Here is a 19650-nt window from a genome sequence, read left to right as displayed (position 1 = left end):
AACTGAGATTCTGTCAGAAAAAGTATATGGGGTTTGGCAGACTGCAAGTGGAAATGGACATTGTTTAGTTTAGAATTGAGACCACATATATTTGTGAAATGAACTAGGAAATGTTTCCAAAGATAAGCATAGGAACAGAAGAATCCTTTTTTGTGAGATATAAGATGACTGAGTTTTAGAAGGATTGAATTAAGTTGGCTTTGAATTAAGTTGGCAATCAACTAAGTTGGCTTTGCCCCAATGTGTACAATGTTTACAGAAAGAATAGGAAGGGAGGAGGGGTTATTCTGTTTGTTAAGAAACAAAATCTAAGAAAGTGCATCCAATTAACGTTGGTGGACAATGCAATGTTGAGTTTGTTTGGTGTGACATAAGCACTGAGAAGGGAAAAATGAAAGTAGGTGTGTGTGTGTGTGTTATAGGCCTAAAATCTGATGAGTATAATGAGCAATTGTGCAGAGAAATAGAATGGGCCAGTAAATCAGAATGTCTTATTATGGGGGATTTTAATTTCCCAGATATCGCACACTAGCAAGACTTTTGTGGATTTATTGGATGACTGTTTTCTACATCAGCATAAAAGTCTGCTGACGAGGCTACTAAGAGACAGTCGTGTTCAAAGCTGCTAAGTGGATTTTTCTTATTTATTGATTTGAAATTATTGTTTTTCTAAAACTTTTGATTTAAATTTAGTAGTATAACATTATTTTGTGATTTTCTGATTAATTTGGTGTATTTATTCTTTACTCGGCCTTGTAATTGCATAAAAGTATCGGTAAGGGTATCCACGTGTTTGCAACTCCGCTGAACGAGAGTTCTTTAGCCATATTTAGCCGCTTGATTGAATATTTTTTACATCGAATTATTTCTGTAAGTAGCTTATAGACCTAGTAAGGATCGTTAGTTTATTCTGAATTGAGACAGCGAGATTTGAAGGTGTCCGTAGATTCACCGTTCGTAACTTTCCCGCCTTTGTGATACGATAGTTATATACCGTACTAGATAGCGTTAGTTGAACTTCGTTAGCAGTTAAATTGTACTTTTAAATAAATACATATAACGACTTAGATTACAAACGTAATATAATTAATTATATTTAACATAATTAATAACATAACATAATTAATCATAATTAATTAATAAATTAATAGAATCATGACTCAGACCAGACCAGAGCAGCAAAGCAAAAGGCTCAAGCTAATGGAAGTGCTGTGGCTCAGAGCAGAACTGAGGGGGGGCAGTTGTCCTCTGACTCACAGCCTTATAAAATGCACTGTTTGCTTGATGTTTGCAGAGCAATCGGGTACGGGACATGATACTGCCATGGGGGATGTCTTTGTGTGTGCGCGATGCAGGGAGTGTATCGATATCAGGCAACAACTCAGCGTTCTTGTAGGCCTATATGAGAGCTTGAAGGACAGGGTGGATGCCCTCGAAGAAACTAAACTGAGGGCCCCATCAAGCTCTCAGCTGCCCACATCAACGCCAGAGCTTGCACTTGGGCATCACGTGACACAGAGACAACCCCCAAGGCAGAATGCGCTGGTCCCGAAGGAACTAGTAGTTGTTGGTGACTCTGTTGTCAGGGAAACGGGGAACATGCTTTGTAAAAGGATAGGTGGAACAGGACCAGGGTACGTCATCAACCTCTGCCAGGGGCAAAGGTTGATGACGTTGTAGAGCGAATATCATCTTTTAAGGGCACAAAAGGTGATATAGTTGTACACGTTGGCACTAATAATATTAAGAGTAGGAGACCGGCAGAATTACTTAACAAGTACAGGTCACTGTTGAACAAAAGCTGAGAATTAGGGTTGAATTTGAAAGTGTCTGCAATTCTGCCCAGACACGATAGGAGGGAGTATATGATGAGAGCCTTGTCAATCAATTTGGCCCTGGAAAGATTGTGCAAGGCTCAAGGGGTAGAATTTTTTTCAGCCTGGACTGTACTTTTTAACAGGAGAGATTGCTTCTACAGGGATGGGATACACTTAAATAGAAAGGGTGCAAGAATATTTGCTGATGCTATCGAGGCAGTGTTAGGTGGGTCGGAAAACTGCTAGCTTGGGGGGAGACAAAGACCAATAGATTGACAATAGCCACTGGCAGAGGTGAAAGAGATTCTTGCACTGCTTCTATTAGAATGAGCAGAAGCCTGAAAAACAAGATGCATGATATTTCAGAGACTGCTGGGAGCCATTGCGGTACAAGTAAACACATGGGTTGTGTTAGGGTAGCTAAGAATAGAAACAGGTGCAGGTATACTTGTGTGTACACCAATGCTAGGAGTTTAGTAAATAAATTTGATGAATTTGAGGTATTGCTCAAAACATCAAAGGCAGATATTGTTGGGATATCAGAGACGTGGTGTCACACAGATATAAGGGATGCAGAACTGCAATTTGGGGAGTACAACGTCTACAGAAAGGATAGACAGGATAGGAAGGGGGGAGGGGTTATGCTATTAGTTAAGAAACACATAAAAACCAAGGAAGTGAAGCCAGTCGACATTGCTGGACAGTGCAGTGTTGAGTCAGTTTGGTGTGACATAAGCATTGGGAGATCAAAATTGAGAGTAGGAGTGTGCTATAGGCCTAATGACTCTGATGAGTATAATAAGAAACTGTACAGGGAAATAGAGTGGGCCAGTAAATCAGAGAGTCTTATAATGGGGGATTTTAATTTCCCAGATATTGACTGGAATTTGTGGGTTGGTCACTCACACACTAGCAAGGCTTTTGTGAATTTATTAGATGATTGTTTTCTACATCAGCATGTTCGGGAGGCAACTAGAGGGAGTAATACTCTTGATTTGATTATCAGCAGTGATTCTTCATGCATTAAGAATCTGCAGATAAATGAACCACTAGGTGGCATTGATCACAGTGTGCTGTAGTGGGATTTACTCAAAGAGGTAACTACCATTAGGGGTAAAGGGAAGGGTTGTTGCTTCCGTAAAGGCGACTACGATGGACTGAGACAGTATTTAAATTCTATACAGTGGGACCAACTGATGATGTTACCAACAGCAAATTCAAAATGGGAAGCATTCAAAGAACTTATCTTGGAAGCTACTAGGCTTTACATACCAACTAAGAAATATTGTTCAAGGTTTAGGCCAAAATGGATGTCAGATGAACTAATGAGGCATATGGCAGGGAAGAAAAATGGATGGAATACTTACAAATTAACACATGACACAGAAGCCTGTGATAGATACAAGTTGATATGCAACCAAGTTACAAAGGAGGTTAGGCAGGCGAAGGCAGTTTACGAGAAATCCTTGGCAAGGGATGCAAAGAAAAACAGCAAAGAGTTCTTTACTTATGTAAACTCTAGAAGGAAGGGGATGAATCAGATTGGTCCACTTGATATTGATGGGTCAACTGTTGATGATCCTGCTCAGGTAGCTAACAAACTAAATGAATATTTTGCATCGACATTCACACATGAGGAGTTATTCAGCGAGGGGAATGCCAGAGGTGTATTCAACTCTAGCAGTAAGCTACAGAATCTTGAAATAACTGGGAGTAAAGTGGAGGAGAAACTGTTGAAGATAAACACAAGCAAGGCACCCGGGGTGGATGGGATCTATCCAGTTATATTAAAGGAGGCAGCAAAGGAAGTAAGCAAACCCTTAGCCATAATTATGAGAGCTTCCTTGGACTCAGGGGAGGTACCCATAGACTGGAAATGTGCAAATGTGACCCCAATTCACAAAGGAGGATCAAAGGCTGACACAAGTAATTATAGACCTGTGAGCTTAACTTCTGTTCCAGGAAAATTAATGGAGGCACTGGTTAAAGAAGCACTGCAGGATCATTTAGACAAGACTTCAGTTATAGCTCGGACACAGCATGGTTTTGTTAAGGGGAAGTCTTGCTTGACCAATTTGATTGGATACTATGATGCAGTCACAAAAGAACTGGATGCAGGGAATAGCTTTGATATTATATACTTGGATCTTAGAAAGGCTTTTGATACTGTTGCACATGGAAGACTGCTACACAAATTGGAGCAGTGTGACATTGGAGGCAAATTGCTGCTATGGATAAAGGGGTGGTTGAGGGGGAGAAGACAGAGAGTGGTAATCAATGGACACTGCACTGCTCATCGTGGACTAATGTTATTAGTGGAGTCCCTCAGGGCTCAGTGTTGGGTCCATTATTGTTTTCTGTATTTATAAATGATATTGATGATGGTATATCAAGCTTAATGTCCAAGTTTGCAGACGATACAAAGGTTGGCATTGTTGTCAGGGACACTACTGACACTATGCTACTGCAACAGGATCTGGAAAGGTTGAGCAGATGGGCTGAGAGGTGGCAAATGAAGTTTAACATTGACAAATGTAAAGTACTACACATGGGAAACAGCAACCCCAGAGCAACGTATCAATTCTGTGGTACTACACTGACAGTGGTAGAGAATGAAAGGGACTTGGGGGTGGTTGTGCAGGCAGATATGAAGTTCTCTGAGCAGTGCAGACGGGTGCAAGAGTAGCTCATGGAGTATTGTCAATGATATACAGGAATTTTTCCAGCAGGAATAAGGAAGTGATTATTCCCTTGTATAAGGCAATGGTCAGGCCACACCTAGAGTACTGTATACAGGTCTGGAGGCCTCATTTCAAGAAGGATGTAGAGCTGCTGGAACGAGTACAGAGAAGGGCAACAAGATTAGTGAATGGAACAAAGGGGTGCTCTTACGAAGAAAGGCTTAAGTTTTGCAAATTACAGTGTCTGGAGACTAGGCACCAGCGAGGTGATCTTATAGAGGTGTATAAAGCCTTGAATGGTTTGAGCATGCTCAATGCTGATGGGATTCTTCCTCTAGCTCAGAAAAATCACCTGAGAGGGCATAAATTCAAATTGAGGAAAGACAGATGTAAGATAGACGTGCGGAAATTTGCCTTTAGCCAGCGGGTGGTTGGTTGGTGGAACAGACTTCCATCCCTTGTAGTGGAGGTTGATAGCCTAAATAAGTTTAAGGCTCAGCTGGACAAGTATTTTGAACGAACAGAGGGGTGAAGTGGAAGTGGTTTTTTTTTTTTTTTTTTGGCTGATGATGCATAAGCTTGCTTTCTTGCATCAGTTGCCTCTACTAATGCTAATGTTCAAGAGGCAACCAGAGGGAGTAATACTCTTGATCTTATTATCAGCAATGATTATTCATGCTGTTTGTTTGTTATTTGGCTTTTAGGAGCATTAGCAACTAAGGCCATATTGTTTCGGGGATATGCAGTGGTCATTCCCTGACCTTTCCGCACCCTCGGTATTTGGTGGTCACGAGCTCAAACCCTGGTCTATTCCAGAAGCATGTGCTACACACTACTGCTCCTGGCCACCTGGCTATGGAGGTGCCGATTATTCATGCATTAAGAATTTGCAGATAAAGGAACCACTGGGTGACAGTGATCACAATGTACTGATATGGGAATTACTTAAAGATTACTTAACTACCATCAGGGGTAAATCTAAGGGCTTTTGCTTTTGTAAAGGTGACTACAGGGGTCTCAGATAGTTTTTAAATTCTGTACAGTGGGATCAACTGATGATGTTACCAACATTGAATTCTAAATGGGAAGCCTTCAGGGACTTAATCTTGGAGGCTACTACACTTTTCATTCCAACTAAGAAATACTGTTCAAGATTCAGGCCTTAATTTATGTAAGATGAATTAATGAAGCTCGTGGCAGAGAAGAAAAATGTATGGGATGCATGTAAATTATCAGGTGACGCAGAAGCGTATGGCAGATATAAGCTTGTCTGTAATCAAGTCACAAAGGAGGTTAGGCAGGCAAAGGCAAACTACGAGAAATCTTTGGCAAAGGATGCAAAGAAAAACAGCAAAGAGTTCTTTAATTATGTAAACTCTAGAAGGAAAGGGATGAATCAGTTTGTGTCAGGGTTTGATGTACTTATCCATTAATATCTTTATAACTACTTGTTGCTTTTGCTTCAGTGATCAATAGACTCAGTGACACTCGCTTCTAATCGGATTTTCCATCCATATTATTAACAGCTGTTCCATCTTCGATATAGCACCTGAACGGCGTTTTGTGATCATTGTTGATCTTAAGTGCGTTAATCCTTTAACATGTTCTTTTCTATGCACACTGTCGCCGACCGGGCTAGCCGGGTGGGTAAAGTGCCTGCCTGGCAACCCAAAGGTTGCAGGTTCAAATCCCACCTCGGGCTTGGATCCTTGGGAGGTGCATTATGGCCACAGAAGCTGATGCGCCAACAACTACCAAAAAAAAAAAAAAAAAAAAACGCACACTGTCATTTAAAATAGTATTCACTGTTGAAGAAGCGAGACCTAATTCCCTTGCAATAGATGACAAACTTTGTCCTGCGTTGTACTTCTTAATCATTCTCATCTTCATTTCCTGTCACTGCCACCACTTGCACGTTCCGTTGGTCGCTTACCCTTCATCATTATATTATGTAAATAGGAATGAAGAGAAGTTTCTGAAAATTTGTTTTTTATGTGATTGAAGATTTTAGTGAAGGGGAACACATTTCACCATAATAGTGTAAAAACCCACACAATTGCAGTTATCGGTATTATCGCAAATGCAGTAAGATCTAGATTACTACCCATTTATAATTAGATGCACTAACCACTTAACATAGATGGGTTGACTATTGATGACCATTCTTAGGTAGTTGATAAACTGAATGAGTAATTTGCATCTAAATTCACACATGAGGAGTTATTCAATGAGGGGAATGCCAGAAGTTTATCAAACTGTAACAGGGAGCTAAGTGATTTTGTAATAACTGAGAGCAGAGTGGAGGAGAAATTGTTGAAGTTAAACATAAGGAAGGCACCTGGGGTGGACAGGATCTATCCAGTTATATTAAAGGAGGCAGCAAAGGAAGTAAGCAAACCCTTGGCTATAATTATGAGAGCTTGCTTGGACTCGGGGGAGGTCCCCCATGGACTGCAGGTGTGCAAATATATCACCAATTCACAAATGTTGTTCAAAAGTTGACACAAGTAACTATAGATCTGTTAGTTTAACTTGTGTTCCAGGGAAAATAATGGAGTCTAAAGAAGCATTGCAGGATCATCTAGACAAGATTGCAGTAATAGTTAAGACACAGCATGGGTTTGTTAAAGGGTGGCCTTATCTGACCAGTTTGATTGGATACTATGATATGGTCACAAAGGAACTGAATGTCAAAAATAATTTTGATATCATATACTTGGATTTCAGGAAAGCTTTTGATACTGTTGCACATGGAAGACTGCTGTACAAATTGGAGAAGTATGGCATTAAGGGTAAGTTGCTGCAATGGATAAAGGGATGGTTGAGTGGGAGACGACAGAGAGTGGTAATCAGTGGACACTGCTCTTCGTGGACAAATGTTATTAGTGGAGTTCCCCAGGGTTCGGTGCTGGGCCCATTGTTGGTTTTGTATATTCATGAATGATATTGATGAAGGTATATCAGGATTAATGTCCAAGTTTGCAGATGATACAAAGGTTGGAAGGGTTACTAACGACAGTAAAGACAGTATGCTACTCCAACTGGATTAGACCTGGTGGTAATTGTGCAGTCAAATATGAAGTTTGCTGAGCAGACTCCATGACCTGCCCTGGCAGACTGGCTGCCAGGGCAGGTCATGGAGTCTTGTCAATGATATATAGGAATTTTGCTAGAAGGGACAGGGCGGTGATTGTCCCGTCATACAAGGCAATGGTCAGGCCACACCTAGAGTACTGTGTACAGGTCTGGAGGCCTCATTTTAGGAAGGATATAGAGTTGCTAGAACGAGTACAAAGAAGGGCAACAAGATTGGTGAGGGGAACAAAGGGGTGCTCTCACCAAGAAAGGCTTAATTTCTGCAAATTGCAGCACCTGGAGAGTAGGCACATGTGAGGTGATCTGATTGAGGTGTATAAGGCCTTGAATGGGTTAAGCAAGCTGAATGCTGATGGGATTCTTCCTCTTGCCGAGATTAAAAACCTGAGGGAGCATAGATTCAAATTGAGGAAAGACAGTTATAGAATAGATGTGCAGAAATTTGCCTTTAGCCTGTAGATGGTTGATTGGTCTAACAGACTTCCATCTTTTGTTGTGGAAGTTGATAGCTTAAGGCTGAACTTGATAGGCATTTGCAATGAATGAATGAAGGGGTTAAATGAGAGGGTTTTTTTTTTTTTTTTTTTTCTGACTGATGCTGCATAAGCTTGCTTTCTTGCATCGTATACCTCTACTAATGCTAATGCTAATTTCTGATGAAACACGGCATTGTACAGATCAACTATCCACTTTACTTTCCTGATCTAGCACCAGCAGACTTCTTCCTCTTTCCCCAGGTAAAAACTGTCCTCAAAGGAAAGAGATTTCAGGATGTTGAGGACATAAAGAAAAATGTAACCATTGAACTGAACATCATCTCTTTGGACAGCTTCACTGACTCTTTTCAAAAACTTTTAGAATGGTGTATTAAGTGCATTCAATAAGATGATTACTTTGAATAAAAATATGCCATTTTTGAACTCCTTCACTTTTTGTTCTTTTTATTTCACCAGTCCAGAAACTTATTGCCACACATTGTACATTTCACTAGCACAACATTCATTTTTATATTCATCTTGATACTCCATTTTGCATTTAGTTTTCTAATTCAGTTTTCTTCAGAAGAGAAAAAGAAGTTTTTTTTATATTTCACTTTTTTTTTTTTTTTCTGAACAAGAATAGTGTGGAATAATCTATAATTCTTCAAAATTCACCACTGATGTTGAACTAAATGGTAACTAATGCAGTAGCTAGCTACTGAGCACAGGTCATAACTATTTTCTGTACTCATGCTATATCATTTCTTTATCTTTCTCATGAAATATTTTATGCAGTTATTATTACAATGATTATGTGTATCTTTAAAAGAATAGCCTTGATCATTCCTGTGATTTTGCATATTCATATATTCCCTCTATATATGAAATTGTCCCAAGTAATTAAAAAGTACAAAAATCTAATTCAAAGTAATTTATTTTTTAGGGAAAGGAAACATTTAACAATCACTAATTTTTATGTATGGTTTGCTGAAGCTGTTCGCCAGTGGTTTACTGTTGCCAAAATTAAAGCTAACCAAAGGATAAAGAAAGCTGTAGAATTAGATAAGGTAGATTTTTTCTTTATTCTTTATATTTTTATTATATACACAATTTAGACAAAAATAATACCTGTAAAATTTTAGAATAAGGGAAACATTGATTCCACATGAAATATGAATTTTCTGGTTTATTGTTATATGATGTAGGCAGCATTTCCTGAACTTTTGAACTCTGCAGACCATCTTATGAATCCTTCAATCTCCAGAGATCACTTACCTGGTTATTGCAGTTCAATTCATCACCTTCAAACTTGTATAATAATGGTTGTTATATACAGTATAAAAACTGATAAACTGTATTATTTCCATATATATGTTTATATGCATGTTGGTAAAATGTCCTACATTTCTCCCTAGATTGGGGACATTTTATTACCTTCTTCACAGGGGATGTGTTCTTCTTCAAGGAACACATCCCCCTGAAGTAAGTGGATATTCCATGTCTTCTGACATGTCTGATTATGCCTTTGCTGATGACCGGTAGGTAGAGAATGTCAGTATCGCTAGATGAAAGTTGATCTGTTTGAAGATTGCTGTACCTGAGGATAACAAAAAAAAAAAAATGTGCAGCCTCTGGTTAACTTTTGTACTAGTTTATTGACTGTAATAAAATAGTTATTACAGCCAATTGGCTGTAATAACTATTTTATTACAGGCCACCCATTGTGAATACCTTCACAACATGGCATTGCAATGATGACAACCCAGTTGTGTAGTATAACTCCACAATATGAGAAATGCGTGATGATGTTCAGACTGATTATCAGTCTGAAAACGTTTTAGGGCTAAAGCCTCATGTTGTGAGCAAGTTTACTGATGTATAAGTTAGTGCTATTGCATCATTTTAGTCTTCTCTATTGGTGAAGCATTACTTATTCGAGGTAGTGCAATATCATGGCAACTGTGGTACTACACTGACAGTGGTAGAGAATGAAAGGGACCTGGGGGTGGTTGTGCAGGCAGATATGAAGTTCTCTGAGCAGTGCAGACGGGCTGCAAGAGTCGATCATGGTGTATTGTCAATGATATATAGGAATTTTTCTAGCAGGGATAAGGAGGTGATTATTCCCTTGTATAAGGCAATGGTCAGGCCACACCTAGAGTACTGTATACAGGTCTGAGGGCCTCATTTCAAGAAGGATGTAGAGCTGCTGGAACGAGTACAGAGAATGGCAACAAGATTAGTGAATGGAACAAAGGGGTGCTCTTACGAAGAAAGGCTTAAGTTTTGCAAATTACAGTGTCTGGAGACTAGGCACCAGCGAGGTGATCTGATAGAGGTGTATAAAGCATTGAATGGTTTGAGCATGCTCAATGCTGATGGGATTCTTCCTCTTGCTCAGAATAATCACCTGAGAGGGTATAAATTCAAATTGAGGAAAGACAGATGTCGGATAGATGTGCGGAAATTTTCCTTTAGCCAGCGAGTGGTTGATTGGTGGAACAGACTTCCATCCCTTGTCGTGGAAGTTGATTGCCTAAATAAGTTTAAGGCTCAGCTGGACAGGTATTTTGAACGAACAGAGGAGTGAAGTGGAAGTGTTTTTTTTTTTTTTTTTTTTTTGGCTGATGATGCATAAGCTTGCTTTCTTGCATCAAATGCCTCTACTAATGCTAATGCTAAAATGCTAACTCATTGTAAAGGTATTCACAACATGAGATATATTTAAATGATGCCAATTATGTACTACTTTAGTAGGTTTCTGCGTATTAAAATGATGCAGTAGCACTAACTTTTACGTCAGTAAACTTGCTCGCAAACATGAGGCTTTAGCTCTAAAAGTTTTTCAGTCCCTTTAAGCCTTAAAGGCCACCTTTCAGTCAAGAATGTAGGAAAATGAAACCAAAGCAAAATTTTTTGGAAAATTAACATGAAGGACACTTTTTTTTACTCCTTTATTATATTTTACTACTTAAAGAATTTTTTATATATATCTCCATTTGAAAAATATTACAATTTTCACATTTTTTTGAAAATTCGCACAAAAACATTTCTGTTATTGGTTGATGATATCAATCAAAGTGCCTAATGTAATGTAATCTTTGTTGTACATCAAATCTGGACCTACTTTTTTTTTTCCATAAATAAGTGTTTACAACAGATTAGACATGTTTATATTCCTTTAGCAGCTTGAACATTACAGCACTGCATGTATGCATCAATGCTTTACTAGCCTTCCATAATGTACCCCCCCTAGTGTCAGTTTGGATAAATGACTGTTTTTTAAATGGTAGTAAAAAGTGGCACAAATTAAAACTATCCAAATCCACACCTGATATCTTAAGCACATTTGGCGCACTATGGCCACAGTTGCCAGTGTGTCTAATAAATCCCTAAACCAACAACTACAACAACTTAAGCACACCTAATGTGCAAATTTTAACTGTAACTCTTTATAACTGCATGCTGATTAATCAGTCATGGTTAACATCAGTTATTCCCTTTTTTTTAGAAAAGGACATTAGATTTGCCTATTTAAGTTCAAAGGATTTCAAACTATGACTTCTGGGAGTTGTTATATTCTCCCTGAAGTTATTTTGTAATCACCCTACATATTTAAAATATTTTATTATTTTTGGGATTTCTGTTAATAGATCATCCATTGATTTGTAGATCATGGTTTTCATTACAATATCTGCGCTACCGATTTTTCTAGAACTCAAATGTGTTAGTGCCACCATCTCTAGGAATGTAAAGAGGATAAAAATTTGTTTAAGGAACATGAAAATGGCCTTAACTGCTTCTCTCTTTTCCATGCAACATTGTCATTGAGTGAATATTATTGTGCAGAATTTATATGAAAGTATTCTGCTGTTAGTTGAGTACTCCTATGTTTTCCTAGATTTTATTAAACCATCCTTGAGACTGGCTGGTGGTGTGTTGGGGGGGAGGGATTTTATGCTCTGGTGTGGCCATATAGGGTCAAATATATAATATTAACTTACTGTTGATAGTGGGTTACACATTTGTTTGGTTTCATGCAAATATGAACTGTAACTCCCTGTACCTGCATCTGACTACTCAGTAATGGCTGACATCAATGATTCCCTTAATTTTTGGAACAGCTGTATAATTTATGCCATATTCTGCTAAACCTGTAATTAGTATAAAATATTGCTACACTGGTGTGCAAAATTTAAGGACCAGTCAGGTTTTCACCTGTAGCTTCCCATAGGAGTGGCTTGGATATGGGAAAAGCATACCAAAGGAACCTCGTGAGGTTCAGAAATGATGAAGGAAACAACACCGACACAACAATGGAAACAAAACAGTACAGAGGGACTTTATTCAAAAATGGCAACATTGCACTGGTTGCCATGATACAGATGCATCACTGCCAAAGATGGAATAAAGTGAAGAGGTGGTCCTCGGTAGGAGATATGGCCACCCCTAATGTCGATGCAGGCTTTGCACCACCTGTCCATACTTAGAACAATGTCGTTGATAAGTTCTTGCGGTAACATCATCCATTCCTCTGTCAGCACCATCTTCAGCTGGTGAACATTTTCTGGTGGGTGTGGACATGCCGGTAGGCATCTTCCCTGTGTTCGATGGGATTTAGATCAGCGGAACTGGCAGGCCAATCCATACAAACAATGTCCTCACTTTCCAAAGGCATATCACAGCTGCAGTGTGATGGGGTGTGGCGTTGACATCCATAAACACAAACTCAGGGCCAATTGCACCTTGGAACAGACGCACATGGGGAAGGATTTCCTCAGTACAGTAGCGTGCATCGGTTACAGTACCACCTCAGTATCTGCAGTTGTGTACGTCCATCAAAGATAATGTCTCCCCAGACGAAAACACCTCGACTGCCATATTGATCCCTTTCAGTGATGTTTGTGGGGTGATACCGTGTGCCAACCTCTCGCCAGATTAGCTGACGTCCAGAATCGCTACTAAGACTGAATCCACTCTCATCAGTAAAGAGTACCTTAAGTAAAGATTTTGTGGTTGCAATCTTTAGAAATAGTGTTGGTCCTTAAGTTTTGCACACCAGTATATGTTTATATGAGATGTAATAATTTAATTAATGTTGTAAAAATTAAATTATTTCAAGGTAAAATTTATGGATCCTGGTGTTAAATACAGCAGTTCAGCTGTCGACACTGTAACTTGCTTTGTTCAGGTATGTAATCTGCATAATCAAATTATTATTGTATTATTACTGTCGTATTACTATAGCATGTATACTCTATTATCACTTCAATATATATTCTCTTTAGTGTATATACAAATTTTACTCTTTTCTTTCTCAGTTACATTTGAAAATGTAACAGAAAGCAAAGAGTACAAAATTCTCACACTGTGAGATTTTTTCTCCACTCAGAAAACCAAAATTTTCCACATGAAGGTGGGTAAGCTCCTCAACAATGAACATAAATCAATAACAAATGTTAATTTTAGTATTTAATAAATTAAAAATGATGATGCAAACAAGCCAACTTGTTTTACATCAGCCTAGAAGGAGAAAAAAAAAGAAGTCACCTGATTTCATTCATGTTTCTCCCAACCCATTCTTAAATTTCCATAAACTTTCTAGTTTTACAAAAATTAGACCAGTTAATGGTTGATAAACTTTGGCTAAATAAAAATTTTCTTATATTCAGTCTATAAATTGTTCTTCTTAATTTAAGTATGTATCCTCTACTTTCTACTATCTGTGAAAGAAAAAAATTCTCATTATTTAGTTAACCAAATGCTGCAAACACCAACAAATAAATTTTAAAAATATATATATATGTGTGTTTAAAGACTAGTAAGTCTTGAAACAGATTTTCTTGGTGTTCTCTCTTATTTTAAACAAGTAACAGAATAAGCTTTCAAGGAAGGATTATGGAAATGCATAACTATGGAAAAGTTGTTCTGACTTGAATATTAAGACCATCGAATTTATTCATTGCATTTAAAACCCTGCTGGCTGCTAAATGCATAGAAGAACAAACTAGTTTTTTTTTTTTTTTTCAGTTTATTAAAAGAAAAAACTGTGAAGGGGAAGACTGAGTCAGTAACACCTGTTATATTATGCAAATGATGAAAATGCATTCTTGGGCTGCAGCAGTGGAAGAAATATGCAGTTATTAGGGTGTGGGGGGGTGCAATGCTGTAACAGAAATGTTACAGCATTTGTAACAGAAATGCAGCATCACCATATCTGTAAAAATTCAAATATTTGAAGAAGTACTGGAAAGGTCACAATTATTTATTTATTCTTATTTTCTTATCTTTTTTTTTGTTGGTCTTTCTATTGTTACTTTTCTGTTTATTTATTAGCCCTTGGTTTGCTACACAACCATTTAAGATAATTCTTTATTTGATGCCAGGTACTATAAGATCAAGAGATTGGGACATCTGATGGAATTATTTTGTTATGTTGCAATGCAGAACTACATACTTTAGGAACTCTTCAGTGACTGCTGGACCATCCTCCACATAGCAGCATCCCTTGGCAGAGGGGCTGCTCAACCATCCCCCACATAGCCCAGATTTTTTTGATTTTTTGTCATGAGAGTTCATATTTTGAGAAACTGAAAAAAAATTTACAGAATAGGAATATTAGATAGTATGAATCAGAGCTGTAATACTCAATATGTTCTACGTTGATAATAATATTAGTAAATTAATAAGAGGAGTATACCTCAATATAGTACATGGAACACTTCCGTATGACACCCTCCAGAAATTAAAACGAAAAAATCGACAACTTACCGGTACATTAAAGTAAAATATAAATAATTAAATAATTAAAGTAAAATATAAATAATTAAATAATCAATTTAACACAATTCAAAATCAATTCAAAACAATTAAAATTCAAATTAACGCAATTAAAAGAATCTAACGAAAATATTGAAAATTTCAAGGAAGGAAAATCGTTTTGAATATTTTCGAGGAAGGAAAATCGTTTTGAATATTTTCGAGGAAGGAAAATCGTTTTGAATATTTTCGAGTAAGGAAGAAAAATCGTTTTGAATATTTTCGTTAGATTCTTTTAATTGCGTTAATTTGAATTTTAATTGTTTTGAATTGTGTTAAATTGATTATTTAATTAATTATATTTTACTTTAATTATTTAATTATTTATATTTTACTTTAATGTACCGGTAAGTTGTCGATTTTTTCGTTTTAATTTCTGGAGGGTGTCATACGGAAGTGTTCCACGTACTATATTGAGGTATACTCCTCTTATTAATTTACTAATAGAATAGGCATATGAAAAAATATAAGGGGATAGGCATATAGGTTCTTAAACATTTACAGAGATTACTTTGAGAAATAATATACTGGTTAATAGCAAATTAGACTTATTTTAATTTTATTTATGCTCATACTAGTAGCCAACTATAGATTTTTTCCTCTGAAAATAATTATTTTATTTCTGGAATTTAGTTGTAGTTCCTTTCAGATTAAAGAGTTTTGGAGACAGCTATCATGGCCTGATTCTGCTGGATCGTATGCATTTGTTTTAAAAATTGTAGAGGTAAGTTATTAAATAAATAAACTATAAAAGTTATTAAATAAGTTATTAAATAAATAAATATATATATATATATATATTTTTTTTTTTTTTTTTTTATATGAAACCCCAAACACGAGAGATATTAGAACCTATAGTATTTAGTACCGAGCTTGGGTTGGAGGTTGAGAAGACGAGAGAAGATATTTGTTAACATTAGACTTCAACTTCTGTAGACTGTAATTTTCAGGAAATACGTATGAAGGAAGGTTGTTCCAGAAAACAGCAGTTAAATGAATAAACGAGGAAGATGAAAAGTTGGTTCTGTGAGTTTGAAGTTGGACAGTAAATGGATGTTGGCTGGTGGCAGCATGTGTTCGGACTGTTTTGAAAGAGAGAGTGGGAATTATAGAAACCAATTCAAAAGAACAGTGCCCATGGAAGTATCTGTAGAAAAGATATGCAGCAGAAACAGCACATCTATGAGACAGCAAGTGGAGAGACTCTATTAGAGATGAGTCATTAATTAACCTAACTGCCCTCTTCTGAATGGAATCTAGAAGCCTGAGAAAGCTTTTGGGGGCACCGCCCCAGATATGGGATCAATATTCCATGGTAGAGCGGATTTGCGATTTGTACAGAGTGAACAGCTGTTTTTTGATTTTTTGTCATGAGAGTTCATATTTTGAGAAACTGAAAAAAAATTTACAGAATAGGCATCCTCCTTTGGAAGAAAAGTAACAGTGAGTGCGAAAGAGAAAACCAAGTTTTTTAGTTGAAGAGGAAGCAATATTTGTTTTTGTTATTTGGATTTTTTAGGAGCATTGGCAACTAAGGCCATATTGCTCCGGGATATGCGGTGGTCATTCCCTGACCTTTCTGCATCTTCCGTATTTGGTGGTCACAGGCTCGAACCCCGGTCTAATCAAGAAGCATGTGCTAGCACTGCTGCCCCTTCTCACCTGGCTACGGAGGCGCCCCATTAAGATGGGTTATACTTTCATTGCTAATAACTCCACTCCAAAGACTAGCATTAGCATTAGTAGAGGCATTTGATGCAAGAAAGCAATCAGCCAAAAAAAAAAAAAAAAGAAAAAAAAAAAGAAACCACTTCCACATCACCTCTCTGTTCGTTCAAAATACCTGTCCAGCTGAGCCTTAAACTTATTTAGGCTATCAACTTCCACGACAAGGGATGGAAGTCTGTTCCACCAACCAACCACCCGCTGGCTAAAGGCAAATTTCCGTACATCTGTCCTACATCTGTCTTTCCTCAATTTGAATTTATGCCCTCTCAGGTGATTATTCTCAGCGAGAGGAAGAATCCCATCAGCATTGAGCATGCTCAAACCATAAAACATATTCTTGGAGGCAACTCTTGGAGGTGACTATAATCTATACAGACTCTTTGAGTGCAGTGACACCGCTCCATGGCAATTCTCGCTCTCCACATCCATTGATAATTCAAATAACAACTCAAATATCGGATATTCTTAAAAATAGGCAGTGTCACTTTTTGTTGGATCCCAGGGCATGCTGGAATACCAGGAAATGAGCATACAGATAAAGCAGCAAGAAATCCCAGATTCCTTACACAGACTATAAATTAATCATACACCGAATATGCAATGAAAAATGGAGAGATTTGGCATAATCAGTTAAATAACAAGTTACGAAATATAAAACAGAATCCGCAGGTATGGAAATCTAGTTCCACTTAAACAGACACAAAGAGGTTGTACTTGCCAGAGTACGTATTGGACGTACTCACCTTACGCATCTCTATTTATTACAAGGAAATAACCCCCCCCCCACTATGCTTGCATTGTGATTCACCACTAACTATAAAACATATTCTTATAGAGTGTGATCATTATCAGTCTATCAGATTCACATCATTCCGATCCCTCCATAACTTGAATGAGTCTCTTCAACTAAGACATATTCTTGGAGGCAACTCTAATTTATCTGAATTTTTTTCACTTTCTGAAACAGATTAATATATATATATATATATATATATATATATATGCTCTTATAAACTTGCTTTACTGATCTGTACAGTGTCTCTCCACAGAAATAGGCCCAATTTGGCCATAGTAGTCCTTGCACCAAAAAAAACAACAACAACAACCCTCCAGTCACTATCTGGCAAAGTAGAGGTAGCAAGGTTATACACTAGCTGATCCTAAAGCCTCCTAAATAGTTACCAATCAGTTCGGTCTGGTGTATTAAATAGAAGCTGGTTTTCAAACACCGTTTTAGAGCTGTACCGTCCGTAGCCAAGTGGTCAAGAGTGGGAGTGCAGTAGCACATTTTTAGTAGACCGGGGTTCAAGCCCCTGACTGCTGAATATGGTCGATCTGCCAACCCGCACTGGACCAGCATGCAGATTATGGTCCATTTCCCTCAGCATGAATTGTCGAGGAGGCTTCCATCCTGCAGTGGGTTAATAATGGCTGCACTTTACCTTTAACCTCGAAGTGTTAGGAAGATTGGATCTTGCCATGATGTCCATCATAACCTCAAAAGTCATCAGTCATACTGCATGATGGAAGAGATGGGGAAGGGTTGACCGGAACTTAGCTCTGGAGACTAAACATGGGTTCCACCACTTCAAGCCTCCAGTATGCAAAGTGGTGGCATTGCACTGGTTGATGAGAGTCATCTACCACCTAGTATTGCCTGGTAACACAGAGGGGCGGCATTCCTCCATGTTGTGTGGGCGCCACACCTTGCCCCTTGCTTACATTGGTTCACACCTGGGTGAATTTTAAATTGAAAAAAGTATAATGTGTTACCAGTTTTATTCAAAAAATTAGATGAGTTATTGTGTATTAATACAGGAAGTGCCAAACACTTCCAATTTAAATTAGAAACTCCTGATTTTTGGCTTTCTTCTGCATTACACATATTTCACAATTTCATATTTCTTTACTGATATTTCCAATACATGGACCACATATCATATTTCCCACAAAAAAGCTTACAATCAGAAATCAAGTTAGTTTTATGAGCATGTTATTTCCCAATATAGTTTGCCACAGGCCCCTCCCATTTTATCACTTCATGTTTGACTTCTTGGAAGAAAATTTTGTTTCAGTTTTCAATGTGTGTCTCTGCTATCTTTAATTTTTACACATTGATTCAGAATGAGAATCATTTGTCAAAGATGCACTTTGGTTTTGTTGGGGTTGTTTTTAGTTTAGCCATTTTTAATTAATTTCTTTATATCACTTTTTGAAGTAATATTCCACTTACAGTTTTATGCAATTTGTAAAAGTGAATGTCATTAAGAGATCAGGTTCTATCAGCTCTTAGATATGAGTTACATATTTTGAAAATAAAACAAAAAAAAAGTGTTAACACAAGTGAAAAATATGAAACTATGCTAAGAAGAAGATATTCTAGAGAACATAGTGAAGAGCCTGAATAGAAAAATGTTTAAACAATTGCACTCGACATTTCAGTGCAATTGTTCTCTTTTTGAAAGCAAAAGCCACTTAGCAGTTTTAATAGTTTACATTCTGTGCAGTATATTTGATTTATTTTTTAAATTTTAATTAATATAAAAGTCTACTATATTAATATAGTAGATTAATACTAGGACTAATCAGATTTTCACAAGCCATGGATAAATGAGCTGTATATGTCAACAGAAATTTTTATATCATTCCATAAAAAAAACTATGGATGGATTTAAAACATTCCATAAACGATATTTTCACAGTTGATGCCTACTCAGTAGATTTTTGGCCTCCGTAGCCGAGTGGGCAGGAGCGGGAGTGCAGTAGCACGCGCTCTTTGAGTAGACCGGGGTTCAAGCCCCTGACTGCTGAATACGGTCGATCTGCCAACCCGCACTGGACCAGTGTGGCAGATTATGGTCCATTTCCCTCAGCATGAATTGTTGAGGAGGCTTCCATCCTGCAGTGGGTTGATAATGGCTGCACTTTACTTTTACAGTAGATTTTCATCTGCTGTAGATTATCATCGATTTATGCTAAACTGAAACATCTCTTGATGTGCATTAATGGAATGGTTATCTTTCTGTAATC

At 37.5% G+C, this 19650-nt stretch overlaps 1 protein-coding gene across 1 annotated transcript in view; it reads left to right on the top strand.

The window, feature by feature from the left end:
- The window catches only part of LOC150076771 (BAI1-associated protein 3-like), a 350663-nt gene that overhangs the window by 246207 nt on the left and 84806 nt on the right, over positions 1–19650 (top strand). The window contains exons 20-22 of the mRNA XM_090386647.1: positions 9017–9140; positions 13196–13264; positions 15542–15616. Coding sequence (XP_090242773.1) covers positions 9017–9140; positions 13196–13264; positions 15542–15616 — 268 coding nt within the window. The remainder of the gene's footprint in view (positions 1–9016; positions 9141–13195; positions 13265–15541; positions 15617–19650) is intronic.

This window comes from Mastigoproctus giganteus, chromosome 12, assembly GCF_048544385.1.
Source record: "Mastigoproctus giganteus isolate SK-2022 chromosome 12, ASM4854438v1, whole genome shotgun sequence".
In the NCBI taxonomy this organism is placed as follows: Eukaryota; Metazoa; Arthropoda; class Arachnida; order Uropygi; family Thelyphonidae; genus Mastigoproctus; species Mastigoproctus giganteus.
The sequence above is the reverse complement of the archived record's forward strand: the minus strand, read 5'-3'. Positions and strand labels throughout refer to the sequence as shown.